This window comes from Vespula vulgaris, chromosome 5, assembly GCF_905475345.1.
Source record: "Vespula vulgaris chromosome 5, iyVesVulg1.1, whole genome shotgun sequence".
Classification (NCBI taxonomy): domain Eukaryota; kingdom Metazoa; phylum Arthropoda; class Insecta; order Hymenoptera; family Vespidae; genus Vespula; species Vespula vulgaris.
In genome coordinates, this window is record NC_066590.1 from 4,040,178 (window position 1) to 4,054,405 (window position 14,228).

Genomic DNA, 14,228 nt, shown 5'->3' on the forward strand with positions numbered 1-14,228 from the left:
ATAATAATTTAAACAATGTTGTTATTTCTCGTATCGTCATTCCTCGATTTATATTTTTTCTCGACATAACCATAAATTTCATTATCTAATATGCTTGACTATGTATTTGTACGTATTTAAAATACTTTTAAAAAGTATCATGGAAATAAAAATAATTTCATAGAGATCTATCGTGTGGTATAACGATAACATCCCGTTTCTGGTATAACTTTTTATCGTGATATTTCATTTCCTTTTTTTCTTTTTTTTTTCTATGAAGAAAACATCATATTCATAAAATTAACATAAGTTGGAAGTTCGAATGGATAATTAAGTAGAGTGAAGTAAGTATATTTCAAGCAATAAGAATTAAAAATATGAATTACGACGGAAACGTATGATATCTTTCCGTTTTCAACAGTTAACGTATTAAAAAATATTACAATCGAAAGGAAGTATTCATTTAATTATTCAGTTAGTTTTGACGAACAATCTTTGTAGATTCTAAGAAGCAGCACCTCGACGTTGGTTAACAAGTAATTTAATAAGATAAGGGTTCATGTTCTAGGATCGTTTTAAAAATAAATTTCTCGCTTGGATCAGCGCGTCCCTGAGCAATCAATATGGCCTCCAGTTCTACGCGGGGCCCGACAGTGCAGAGCAGGTTTTTCTCGAAATACCATCGATAGGAGCAAGTCGCCTTGAAAATAAATTAGCCAAGACGTTGACCGATTTGGTAAAGCTCATTTTCGTAGTGATAAGAAGCATTTGAGTTACTGTGTTCAGTCAAAAAGAAATATCAAATGACTACAGTCTGTGCACATAGCGCGTAAGATATATATACATATATACACACCTATATATATATATGTATACAGATCGGTGTGTATTCCATCGATGAACCGATATTCGTTTCCGTTTCATGTTTAACCGGTGCCATGATAATAGTTCATAGATATTCCAGTTAATAACTATTGTTTCCTGACTTGGACATTTAGTGCTTCGATCTTTCCGAACCTCGTGCCTTCGTATCTCCGCGGCTTTTCTTATACGGCGCCATGTCCGAGTGTAAAAGTCAGGATGCCGCTACTACGAAAGAGGGTTGCCAAGAAGAGGGCGAAGACTCGGACATGGCTAGTGGAGTCGAAGATAAGGTCAGTATCCAGCAAATCCTCGAGGGCATGACCAACGAATTTAACAAAAGTGTAAGTCCAGTCAAAAACGTAGATGCTAATCGACCCTTGGAAAATTCGGATTACGAGGAACCCCAGAGACCGTCTTTGACGGCGATCGTCGATGAGATATCAAACGGTGTTGATGGAAATTCTAACGTGGATAAATCTGAAGATATTATGACGATTTCGGCGACGACGTCGACGACGACGACGATAACGACGACGACGACAACGGCAACGGCTATGGCGACGACGACGACAACCACGACGACGGCGACAACGACAACGATGACGGCGACGTCAACAACGATGACTGCAACAATAACACAACAAGAAAGTAACGTGGAATCGGCAATAGAAGAAAATCATCGAGGAGAAGATGAAGGTGCTCTGAGACAAGAAGTAGTCAAGAAAGACAGCAACATACCACGAATAGTTTTAACGTTTAGAACGATCGACGAAAATACAGATCATGGAAAGAAAACAAAAATATCCAGCTGTTCCTCTAATCTTACTTTAGTACCCGATGAGCTGGCTAATTGTGATCAGATCGGGGGTGTTTCTGTTAAGATAGAAAATCCAGATGAAAGTTCTGATATTGTAGAGAAGTCCGATTCTGAAGAATGTAAAATTGGAGAGCCAACGAAAGATACTCAGGAAAAAGATAAAGAAGAAGAGAAGCAAGTTAAAGAGACAGAAAAAAGTAAAAACACGGAACCTGTTGTACACGAAAAGAACAACGAAGAGATGGCTAGTATTGAAGAGACTGCTGCTCCTTTAACCAAAGCTGCTGAACCACCAGAAACAACACCACCAATAACCAGAAAGAGAAGAGTTGGACGACCTAGATTAAGAACGCTTAGGTTTTTTATTTTTTGTTATTTTATATTTATAAATATATGTTCATAATATTTGTAAACATTCCGTGACATTTTTAGTGACTCAACAGAAGAAACTCCAGGTCCCAAACGTTCTGCGAGAAGATTGTGCAAAAAATCCTTTAAAAGTACAGTTTTAGAAAGTGCGATGGCAATAAAAGAAAAGTCTAATTATACTGAGGAACACTTAAAATTTAAAAAGCAGAGAAGATATAGTAAACCTGGACGACCAAAAAAGATACCTCAAGGAAAGGAACAGGCAAAGCAAACTCAGAGTAAAGGATCTGATGCTCGTCAAGAGTCAGAAGCTTCTCTTCCTGACATAGATAATAATGCTTCTGAGGTAAATATGAGTTTGGAGACTTCTAGAAATTCTATTACAGTAGAAGGAAGTACAAATGATACGACTTTGGATGAATCTCAAAGCTACTCATCTGAATTTGATGGTATGCCTAAACTATCTCCAATGACGAGAAGTTCAGATATACAAACGAAATTGGGTAGTTCTATTGGTAGTCCTTTGAGTGATGAGACACCTTTAGCAGATATAGAGAAGCCTTTTTTAAAGCCTGCTACTGGTAGACCTAAAAGAGAGAGAGGTCGTCCTCGTGGAAGTCAAGCTGCTCGAAAAATAGCTAAAGTGGATTCATTTGAAGGTAATATAAATTATAAACTGCATGTCTTTCATTTTTGGATATCCTTGTAACAGAATATTAATTGTAGATGGTTCACCATCCGTTGCAGAAGCAGGGAAGCACAATGATTATCCTGAAGGTAAATCAAATTTAAATTATTCATATTGCTATTAATGTAGAATATTTAATATATATACATTTTCCCAGAAGGTACTGTACCTGCAAAAAGAACCCGTAGAAGTATGGCTCCTAGTCCAAGTCCTGCAGAAGGACAAGCTTCAAAACCAGAATCAACTGCTGTTGTTAGTGAAGTGAGTTCACTATTATTATTATAATTACTTATAATAATAATATAATATGATTATTGTCGTAATTTTCAGACCTATGGACAATCTATGCTATGTTTATGTCAAGTACGATCTCAACTTTATGTGACAATAACTGGTTCTGGTGCACCTCTTTATTGTACAGCAATAGATTCTATTGATAATAGATTAGTAGGATGTTGTAACGAAGTTGATAGTAATGATGTTGCAATGAGAAGACCTAGTACTCGAGTTCCTTTTATTATATTGTGTCGTATGCATAAGGAAAGACTTTTAAGACATAATTGCTGTCCTTCGTGTGGACTATTTTGTTCACAAGGTAGATTTGTTCAATGTACTAATGGCCATCAATATCACAGAGAATGTGAAGTGTATCCAAATAAAAAAGGAGCTTGTCCACATTGTGGAAGTGAAAGTACAATATATGATGTAATGGTCACAGTCAGCGGAATGCGAAGACCTGTATTCATACCAACACGGAAGAAGTTTTCTAAATTACCATCTGCAAAAATGAGTTTACCTGGTAAAGGAGATAATACAAAATTAGCAGAACGTCCACCTAGTCCTTTAATAAGGCCTGAGATTATTAAGATACCAGAACCATCAATTAATTCAGAAAGGCCAGAACGTTATACTATCATGAGTCTTTATACATCTGTAAAAAATGGTGATTTAGAAAAGTTGGTAAATGTATTAGGTTAGTTTCTTAAAATACTTAATGTTTTTGTATATGTAAATTATCTAATATAAGAAAATAATAATAAATATTCCACATTTTCAGCGTGTGGTTACAATGCAAATCATATATTTAGAGAATATGCTCATCGTAGTGGTCTACATATTGCTGCAGACAAGGGTCACTTGTCTTGTGTGCATGTCTTAGTACAAGCTGGTGCTCAATTAGATGTGATGGATAGAAATCAATTGACACCTTTGATGTTAGCAGCTAGTAAAGGAAAAGCTGATGTGGTAAAATATTTAGTCAGGATAGGTGCAGATGTAACTATGAAAGGAGAAGATGGCATGACTGCTTTACATATGGCTGCAAAATCTGGTCATTTAGAAGTATGTCAAATTATTTTAACAGAATGTAAAGTTCCGAGGACTTTAGTAGGTAATAAAATAATCATTTAATTTTAAATGTTTTAAAATTAAATTGATGAAATTTATTATTTTGTTTTTGTTATCATACTAAATCAATAATTTGATTTATTAGATTCTGTGGATGATGGTGGATGGACAAGTTTAATTTGGGCATGTGAATTTTGTCATACTGATGTAGCAAGGTTTCTTTTAGATAAGAAATGTGATCCATTGATCAGAGATGCAGAACAGAATATAGCACTTCACTGGAGTGCTTATAGTGGAAGTGCAGAAATTACTGAAATGCTTTTGAACGAAGGATGTGATGTAAATGCAGTAAATGTTCATGGTGATACTCCATTGTAAGTTTTGTTAATATATATATATAATAAATAATTTTTCTAGTATCGAAAATAGTTATATATAATATAAGGAAAAAGGTGTATTTAAATAAATTGTTATATCTTTTTAGACATATTGCTGCAAGGCAAGATCAGTACGCAGTTAGTGTTTTATTGTTAGCTCGAGGTGCAAAAATAGGAGAGATTAATGCAGCTGGAGAAACAGCAGTAAATTGTTGTACAAATGATGGTGATACTATGTCAGCATTAAGATTAAATGCTAAAGTTAATGAATTATCTGAACATATGTGGGAAAAAACTGTTAAAATATTAACAAAGTAAGTATATGTCTTGATAACATAATATTAAATACATAGAAGATATTTCAAATTAAAGCAATTTATCTTTATAGCGATATTTCACGTGGTAAAGAAACAAACCCAATACAATGTGTTAATGGTTATGATTCTGAAGATAAACCAACAGATTTTCTTTATGTAACTGAAAATTGCTTTACCAGTAATATACACGTCGATCGTACAATAACATCTTTGCAGTCTTGTAGATGCGAAGATAATTGTAGTTCCGAAAAGTGTCTCTGCGGAAATATAAGTTTAAGATGTTGGTACGATGAAGAGGGAAAACTTATTCCAGAATTTAATTATACTGGTAAATAAGTGACAATACTTCCATAATATGTGTTATTATATAAGGAAATTTATTAGATATATATAAATAAGAATTTAATTGATTCAGATCCTCCTATGTTGTTTGAATGCAATCCAGCTTGTGATTGTAATCGGATAACTTGTAACAATCGAGTTGTTCAACATGGTTTGACACAGAGATTTCAGTTGTTCAGAACAAAAGGTAAAGGTTGGGGTCTTAGAACTTTACGTCATATTCCAAAGGGTACATATGTTTGTGAATATGTGGGAGAAATTATTTCGGATTCTGAAGCTGATCATCGAGAGGATGATTCATATTTATTTGATTTAGATAATCGGGTGAGCATGAAGAATTCTCATCAACATGAATATTGTTCATGAATATGTTCTATCAAATAACATTTAATATGTGTCTTACATATATATATTTATAGGACGGAGAAACATATTGCATTGATGCAAGGCGTTATGGAAATATTGCACGATTCATTAATCACTCTTGTGCACCTAATTTATTACCAGTACGAGTGTTTGTCGAACATCAAGATTTGCATTTTCCTAGGATAGCATTCTTCGCTAATCGAGACATCGAAGCCGACGAAGAGCTCGGGTATGTTAGAAAAAATAGATTCATGCGTGGAATTCACAGCATATGTACAAAATAGTAGATACTATTTCATATGAACTACGTTAATAAACTTTCTTAAAGTTTGGTTTTGGTTGCCTAGCCTCTACCTTTGTTGCTTTTCATATTTGGCATCTTTGATTTGTACTTATAGGTTTCGTTATTTTTTGTCAATTTATACATTGCATATATGTCTGTATTAAGTTCTAAGCTTATTATTTGTATAACAAAAGTTTCAAATGTTTTCCACGATGATTTCATTTAAAATTTTCTATTAAAACACTGCTGTTACACTACCGACGATTAAGGCAAAGGAATTAAATATCTTTTCTTTTAAATATTACTATTTTTTCTTTCGAATTAAAAATAAATTTATTTTTAATTTTGTAAGCTAACCAATAAAGATCAATATACATTGACATTGTTTGCCTTCAGCTTCGATTATGGGGAAAAATTCTGGATAATAAAATGCAAGTCTTTCACATGTACCTGTGGAGCTGAAAACTGCCGATATTCGGAGAAGACTATACAAGTAACGTTGGATAACTATCGGAGAAAAATACAGCAAGAAGAAATGCTCTCCGGTCAAACGTCGTAATTTTCAATGAGAATCTAGTTGATTTTATGCTCTTATATTACGAGATAATATTACGCTTTTTATTATTTTTTAATGGGGAATTAATTAAATCTCCGTAATTTTTATTTCAATACTTTTTTCCCTTTCCCAAGAGTACAAGTACAAATGGTGATGGGACGTAGAGATTTTAAAAGGATAACTGATCCAGTTATACCTCGCATTCAAAGTTAGGAATGAACTGAATTTGTTTTCAGTTCGCTGATAGTTTCCTCAGGTTTGGCCATACTTTCCTATTCAGCCGACTTTCTGGAAGAATAATGCCTTTGGTGAACGTGCCACTGATCGATTTTATTTAGTAAAACAGCGATAGACATAATGCATTAGCGTTAAACTGTTATCGTACATATTGTACGAATCACAGGAGAAATGAGAGAGATACGACTTTTTTCAACTGTAATTATAATAGATTTTAAATGTGTTGTGTGAGAGATTAGAAGTGAACGAATTTATCATCAAAATAAATCAATTGTAACTGAACGACGACCGTGAAATTAAACCTCTATTCTAAAATAATATTTTATTTTTGGTTATTAATTACGGATCGTTCGTCCAGGAGCACAATTTTGTGAAGTGTTTGTTAATGAGCGTTTTGACAACATTCAATACAATTATATACAAATATATATATATATATATATATATATATATATATATATGTAATAAGATTACACTTTTTTGTACAAATGAGATGGATTTTTTGTATAATAAAAGTTGTAGTCCTTCATAAGACTAATTTCAAAAGTTCATCTATAATTCATCTATACACATTTAAACACACACATATATATATAAAGCCTATATGTATATACATATTTATTGCTCAACACAATAGCGTGATATGTATATTTATATAATCTACATATATATATATATATATATATATATATATACGTATAAAATATCTACAATACGATACATACATATATGTGTAACATATCTATTAATATGCTCTATTTCATTTCCATGTCCTTTTTCATTCATATTTTACTTTTATCTTTACAAAATGAAGAAGAATTCTTTCTGATTAGTATTTTATGCATTTATTTACAAAATTAAGTTTTCTTGAATTTATTATATAAATTTTTAATAAATGCAAAGTTGGTAGAGAATTATATCCAAGTGCGCATGCATGTCAATCATTTGTCTCTAATTCCCGTTAGGTATCACAGTTCTCTAACTATACCTACTTAATTATTTGAATCTGAAAAAAGGAGAAATATGCTCTCTGTATATACAAATTATATACAGAGAGATTGCATTAGCTTCCATATAAATATTCCATGATGATCAGTCCTTCAATGATCGATCCTTCGATCATCTAATTTGAAACAAAAAAAAAGTTAAAGAAGAAGAGATAATGCGAATTATATACAGAGAAGTTCCATAAACTTCCCTATAAAAATCCAATCCCACGATGATAAGTTCCTCGATCATTTAACCTGCAACAGAAAAAGAAAAACGAACAACAAAAAGAGAAAAAGAAAAAGAAAGAAAGATAAGAAGAGAAAAGAAGAAGAAGAATGGAATAGAAGACGGAATGTTACGTCACCTCAGTTTCTGAAATCTACATTATTATTATATAAGAGTATTTTGAGTGACAACATGATAAAATTAAAATATGACGAAGAGCCATTCTCGAATATAATTAACAACGTAAAATGTAATTACTTTAACATCTATTTAAGATGATACATAGAAGAGATTTTGGAAAAGTATTGAAATATGCAGCCATTCGCCCGGTAATACTTGCGTTTTATAATTAAATGTTTAATTTAGTTACAGATTTTAAATGTAATTAAGACATAGATTTCGATATTTCGCAAGTACTACCGACCCAGGTCCCACCGCGTGGAGGTTGCTGCATCTGGGGACCCACGAGCTAACGGGGACTCTACTCTAAAATTCGCGAGACCGGCGTGATCAAATAATCGGCGTTCTATAAAACGAAGTCCCCGGTAGGACTTTTAATCGCGCCCGAACACTCCGGTGAGTGTTAGAATAACGATGACTCTACTCTAAATTCGCGTTCGCGACGTTTCACGCACCAACCGAGAATTCTGGCAGCTAACTGGAGGAAGGTCAGTCCACGCTTACGGAGAGCAATCCATACCACTCGGCAGCACATAAACCGACACACGACCGGTCATTTATTCGTTTTAGCAATCAAACGAAGTCCATTACCGTAGGACTTTTAATCGCGCCCGAGAACACCACGCCTGTGCCCGCAGACACACGCGCGAATGTCCTTCCTATCCTACCCGTATCCCGCGCGGATATATCGAGATTCGCGAAAAAGAGGAAAAGATGAAGAGAAAGAGAAGAAGCAATGAGAAGAGAAGAAAGCAAGAGTGTGCGCACACGTGAGAAGGATGAAGCAAAAAAGAAAAGAAAGAAAAGAATATCCGTAAGATGCAATGAAACATACGCACGTATGAAAAATATGAAATTGGAAAGAAAAGATGGACATGGAAAAGAAAAGACACACCCGAGCAAAAGCAGAGTACGAAAATCCAGCTCGATTATTCGGTACTGAAGGAAGGAGACCCGCACACAAGCCCACGCCCAAGGGCCCATCCCAAGGGACCCACCCGAGGGAAAGTATAATAATTAATCTCGAATGATCATTTCAATTATTACATAGGTATGCGATTTAATGAATAGAAACGACTGTACACTTATTGCTGAATATACGGAAGATGTAAGAAACAATGTAAAATGCAATTTTGAATTATATAGACGCTTTTGGAAAAGGCTTAAAGACACAGCCATTCGCTCGGAGATACTTGCAGGCTCTAAGATGTCGATACATCACAAGTACTGCCGACCCAGGTCCTACCGCATGAAGGTTGCTGCGTCTCGAGACCCACGGACTAACGTGACTCTACATCATACTACTACTACTACTAATCAAAAAATCAATGCATTGGGGCGATCGCCACTCACGATGAATTCCAGCCTCCAAACGCTAAAATTGCAGCCCCATGCGTCTCCGCATTTGGGAACCGACTTACGCATAGCTCAACTATCCAACATCGGAAGCTTCGATCACCACTTGAGCACGACCGGTCGTGCTTTCGCGACAAACGCCGGAACCCAAAATTGAATCTACCGCAGTCACGATACTTACGCGAGCATTCCGGAAACACTCACGCGAATATGTTGAATACGTTAGACCCAATGTTGGACTTAAACGCGCCCGAGAACACCAACGCATATGCCAGTCGACGTAAGCGAGTGTCCTTCTATCTTGCCCGAACGGGAGAAAAGAAATCCTTCCACGCCTGAGGTAGAAAGATTCTTTAAACACCCGTGTAAAAATCTAAGTCCCTCGATGGTCCTTGGCCGATGAAACGCTTCCGGCACGTGGAAATACACGAGCTAACGGGGTTTCTACTCTAAAATCCACGATCCGAGATGCCTTTCCGCTTCGGGAGCTTCGAGCATCTCAGCAAACTGGAGATGTATAAAACCCCGCTTACAGATTGCTCCACCGTCCACACCGTCGGCTTCAGACATCTCGAGACACGACCGGTCGTGTCTACATTTCGATTTCAAAGAACAAAACGAAGTCCTCGGTAGGACTAAATCTCGCGATCGCGAACACCCATACGCGTGCCGGCCGTCATGCGCGTGAGTGTTTTCCCTATCATTCGCGTACGGAAGCAAGGAGACATACCCTTCCTGCGTATAATATAGATTATATGCAGAGAGGTTCCTTTAACTTCCGTGTAAAAATCCCACGACGATAGGTCCGGCGATCACCTAACTTGAAACAGAAAAAGAATAAAACAAAAAGAGATAATTATACACAAAAGTAATATGCAATATTATATGGAAAAAGCCATTTATATATAAAAATGCATTTAAAATCAAAATACAATTAAATAATGATATTAATAATTAATAAATGAATTAATGATTAAATAAAATAAAATAAAAAACAAATATACAATTAAAACTTCCCTGTAAAAATTAATTTCACGATGATCGGTCCTTCGATGATCTAACCTGAAACAGAGAAAGAATATAAAAAGAGATGAATATATGAGCAAAAATTAAAAAAATAATAAAAATTAAATATAAAAGCAAAAATTTAAAAAATCACAAAAATTAAATATAAAAACAAAAATTATATGCAAAATTATATACAAAAACTTTCCTGTAATAATTTATTTTCACGATGATCGGTCCCTCAATGATCGGTCTCTCGATAGTCTAACCTGAAATAGAAAAAAGTAAAAGAATAAGAGAAAAGAAAAAAGAAAAAAGAGAAGAGGAAAAGAAAAGAAAAGAAAAGGAAAAACGAAGAAAAGAAACACGGAACATGTCCGAGAGAAAGATAGAACTCAGAAAAATGGATAAGTACCTCGAAGATCATTTCACCAGACAAAATTCAGAGTATCATAAATGAGTTTAATTTTATTCCTAACGAGAGAACGAAACCCGCCTAAGACCCACACCCGAGGGCCCCTCCCAAGGGTCCCACCCGAGAGAAACTAAAATAATTAATCTCGAATGATTGTTTTAACTATTACATAGCTATACGTTTCAATGAATAGAAATGACTACGAATTTTATTGCTGGTGAAGATGTTAGAAACAATGTGAAATGTAATTTGGAATTACATAGAAAAAATTTTGGAAAATTCGTTGAAGCATACAGCCATTTGCTCGATAATACTTGTATCCCATAAAATTTTGATGTATCTACAAGTATCACCGACCCAGGTCCCACCGCGTGGAGGTTGCTGCATCTTGGGACCCACGGGCTAACGAGGAATCTACTCTAAAATCCGCGAACCGAGATGCCTTTCCGCTTCGGGAGCTTCGGGCTTCTCAGCAAACTGGAGATGTATAAAACCCCGCTTACAGATTGCTCCACTGTCCACACCGTCGGCTTCAGACATCTCGAGACACGACCGGTCGTGTCTACATTTCGATTTCAAAGAACAAAACGAAGTCCTCGGTAGGACTAAATTTCGCGATCGCGAACACCCACGCGCGTGCCGGCCGTCACGCGCGTGGGTGTTTTCCCTATCATTCGCGTACGGAAGCAAGGAGACATACCCTTCCTGTATATAATATAGATTATATGCAGAGAGGTTCCTTTAACTTCCGTGTAAAAATCCCACGATGATAGGTCCAGCGATCACCTAACTTGAAACAGAAAAAGGACAACAGAATATATTACATATATTTAAAAGAATATATTTACATATATAATAAAAAATAAGTAAAAATTAAAAAGATAACACAAATTAAATATAAAAGCAAAAATTAAAAAGGTAATAAAAATTAAATATAAGAACAGAAATTATATGTAATATTATATGCAAAAAGACACTTATATTCAAAAAGATCCCTGTAGAAATTTAATTTCACGATGATCCAGTCCTCGATGATCGCTCGTTTGATGATCGTTCGTTCGATGATCTAACCTGAAACAGAAAAAGAGTAAAAAAAAGAAGTGGAGAAAAAAATAAAAAGAAGAAAGCTAAAGAAACGAAGTAGAGAAAAATAGAAAAAGAAACGTGGAGTATTTGCGTAAGTGAACGTGAGAAAAATAGAATTCCGAACGCTTATTGTGCATCTCGAAAATCGTTTCGCTCGAGGAAGATCAGAGTACCATTATGGAGTCCGATTTTTCCTTAGTGCAAGAACCAAACCCGCCTAAGGCCCACACCCGAGGGCCCCTCCCAAGGGTCCCACCCGGTAGAAGTTAGAGTACTTAATCAACAATTTAACCAAAAATTAAAAATAATTGTTTTAACTATAATATGCAGCCATTTGCCCGGTAGTACTTGGCCTATATAATTATTTAAATTTCTACATACAATTTAGTTATAAACTTTTGATGTAATTTAGATACAATTTCAATATATTGCAAGTACTACCGACCCAGGTCCCACCGCTTGGAGGTTGCTGCATCTGGGGACCCACGAGCTAACGGGGACTCTACTCTAAAATTCGCGCGACCGGCGTGATCAAATATTCGGCGTTCTATAAAACGAAGTCCCCGGTAGGACTTTTAATCGCGCCCGAACACTCCGGTGAGTGTTAGAATAACGATGACTCTACTCTAAATTCGCGTTCGCGACGTTTCACGCACCAACCGAGAATTCTGGCGGCTAACTGGAGGAGGGTCAGTCCACGCTTACGGAGAGCAATCCATACCACTCGGCAGCACATAAACCGACACACGACCGGTCATTTATTCGTTTTAGCAATCAAACGAAGTCCATTACCGTAGGACTTTCAATCGCGCCCGAGAACATCACGCTTGTGCCCGCCGACACACGCGCGAATGTTCTTCCTATCCTACCCGTATTCCGCGCGGATATATCGAGATTCGCGAAGAAGAGAAAAAGATGTAGAGAAAGAGAAGAATAGAAGAAGAGAAAGAGAAGAATAGAAGAAGAAAAAGAGAAGAAGAGAAGAAGCAAATGAGAAGAGAAGAAAGCAAAAGTGTGCACACACCTGAGAAGGATGAATTAGAAAAGAAAAGAAAGAACGTAAGATGCAATGGAACATATGCACGTGTGAAAAAGGTGAAATTGGAAAGAAAAGATGGACATGGAAAAGAAAAGGAAAGAAAAGACAGAGAAAGATAAATGAAAGATATCGGAACCTCGCCGATAAATCGCCGATATATCGCAAAGAAGAGAAAAAGGAAAAGAAAACCGGAACATGCGCGCATGTGAATACGATAAAACTCAGAAGAATAGAAAGAAAGGATATCCGTAAATTATAATAAAACACGTGCACGTGTGAAAACGATGAAATTGAAATGAAAAGATGGACATAGAATAGAAAAGAAAAAATGAATTCGATCGAAGTCAGAGTACGAAAATCGAGCTGGGTTTTTCAGTACTGAAAGAAGGAGACCCGCACAGAAGCCCTCGCCCATGAGCCCCACTCATGGGACCCACCCGATACAAACTACAATAATCAATTTTCAATAATTATCTCAGTTATTGAAGAGTTGTGCAGGAATTAGAAGAGTTGCATTGGAATTAATGACAAAGGATTTTGGAAAAGTCTCGAAGTACGCAGCCATTCGCTCGATACTACTTGTTTCTCAAACGATTTGGAAGTTCTGCAAGTACTACCGACCCAGGTCCCACCGCGTGGAGGTTGCTGCTTCTGGAGACCCGCGGACTAACGTTGACTCGACTTTTTACTACTAGTACTACTATCAAGAAAGCAAAGCAACGGGGCGACCTCCACTCCCGACGAATTCAAGCCTCCAAACGCTAAAATTGCAGCCCCATGCGTCTCCGCATTTGGGAACCGACTTACGCATAGCTCAACTATCCAACATCGGAAGCTTCGATCACCACTTGAGCACGACCGGTCGTGCTTTCGCGACAAACGCCGGAACCCAAAATTGAATCTACCGCAGTCACGATACTTACGCGAGCATTCCGGAAACACTCACGCGAATATGTTGAATACGTTAGAGCCAATTTAGGACTTAATCGCGCCCGAGAACACCAACGCATATGCCAGCCGACGTAAGCGAGTGTCCTTCTATCTTGCCCGAACGGGAGAAAAGAAATCCTTCCACGCCTGAGGTAGAAAGATTCTTTAAACACCCGTGTAAAAATCTAAGTCCCTCGATGGTCCTTGGCCGATGAAACGCTTCCGGCACGTGGAAATACACGAGCTAACGGGGTTTCTACTCTAAAATCCACGATCCGAGATGCCTTTCCGCTTCGGGAGCTTCGAGCTTCTCAGCAAACTGGAGATGTATAAAACCCCGCTTACAGATTGCTCCACCGTCCACACCGTCGGCTTCAGACATCTCGAGACACGACCGGTCGTGTCTACATTTCGATTTCAAAGAACAAAACGAAGTCCTCGGTAGGACTAAATCTCGCGA

General features: G+C 36.6%; 1 protein-coding gene across 1 annotated transcript; it reads left to right on the plus strand.

Annotated features, from left to right (window-relative positions):
• Positions 1 to 367: 367 nt before the first annotated feature.
• On the plus strand, positions 368 to 6,858 carry LOC127064277 (histone-lysine N-methyltransferase EHMT2). Its single transcript, XM_050995109.1, has 12 exons — positions 368 to 2,017; positions 2,093 to 2,688; positions 2,756 to 2,806; positions 2,875 to 2,978; positions 3,048 to 3,690; positions 3,775 to 4,107; positions 4,210 to 4,438; positions 4,549 to 4,755; positions 4,830 to 5,086; positions 5,174 to 5,424; positions 5,520 to 5,695; positions 6,146 to 6,858. The coding sequence occupies exons 1-12, from the start codon at positions 1,038 to 1,040 to the stop codon at positions 6,306 to 6,308; spliced, it is 3,990 nt and encodes a 1,329-aa protein (XP_050851066.1). The 5' UTR covers positions 368 to 1,037; the 3' UTR covers positions 6,309 to 6,858.
• Positions 6,859 to 14,228: the final 7,370 nt, after the last annotated feature.

What these genes read in the sequence shown, in the direction of transcription:
- LOC127064277 (XM_050995109.1), top strand. Translation starts at nt 1,038, where the DNA reads ATGTCCGAGTGTAAAAGTCAGGATGCCGCTACTACGAAAGAGGGTTGC. An exon ending in GCACAATGATTATCCTGAAG is followed by an intron (nt 2,807 to 2,874) that starts GTAAATCAAATT and finishes ACATTTTCCCAG; the next exon opens with AAGGTACTGTACCTGCAAAA. An exon ending in ACTGTTAAAATATTAACAAA is followed by an intron (nt 4,756 to 4,829) that starts GTAAGTATATGT and finishes TTATCTTTATAG; the next exon opens with CGATATTTCACGTGGTAAAG.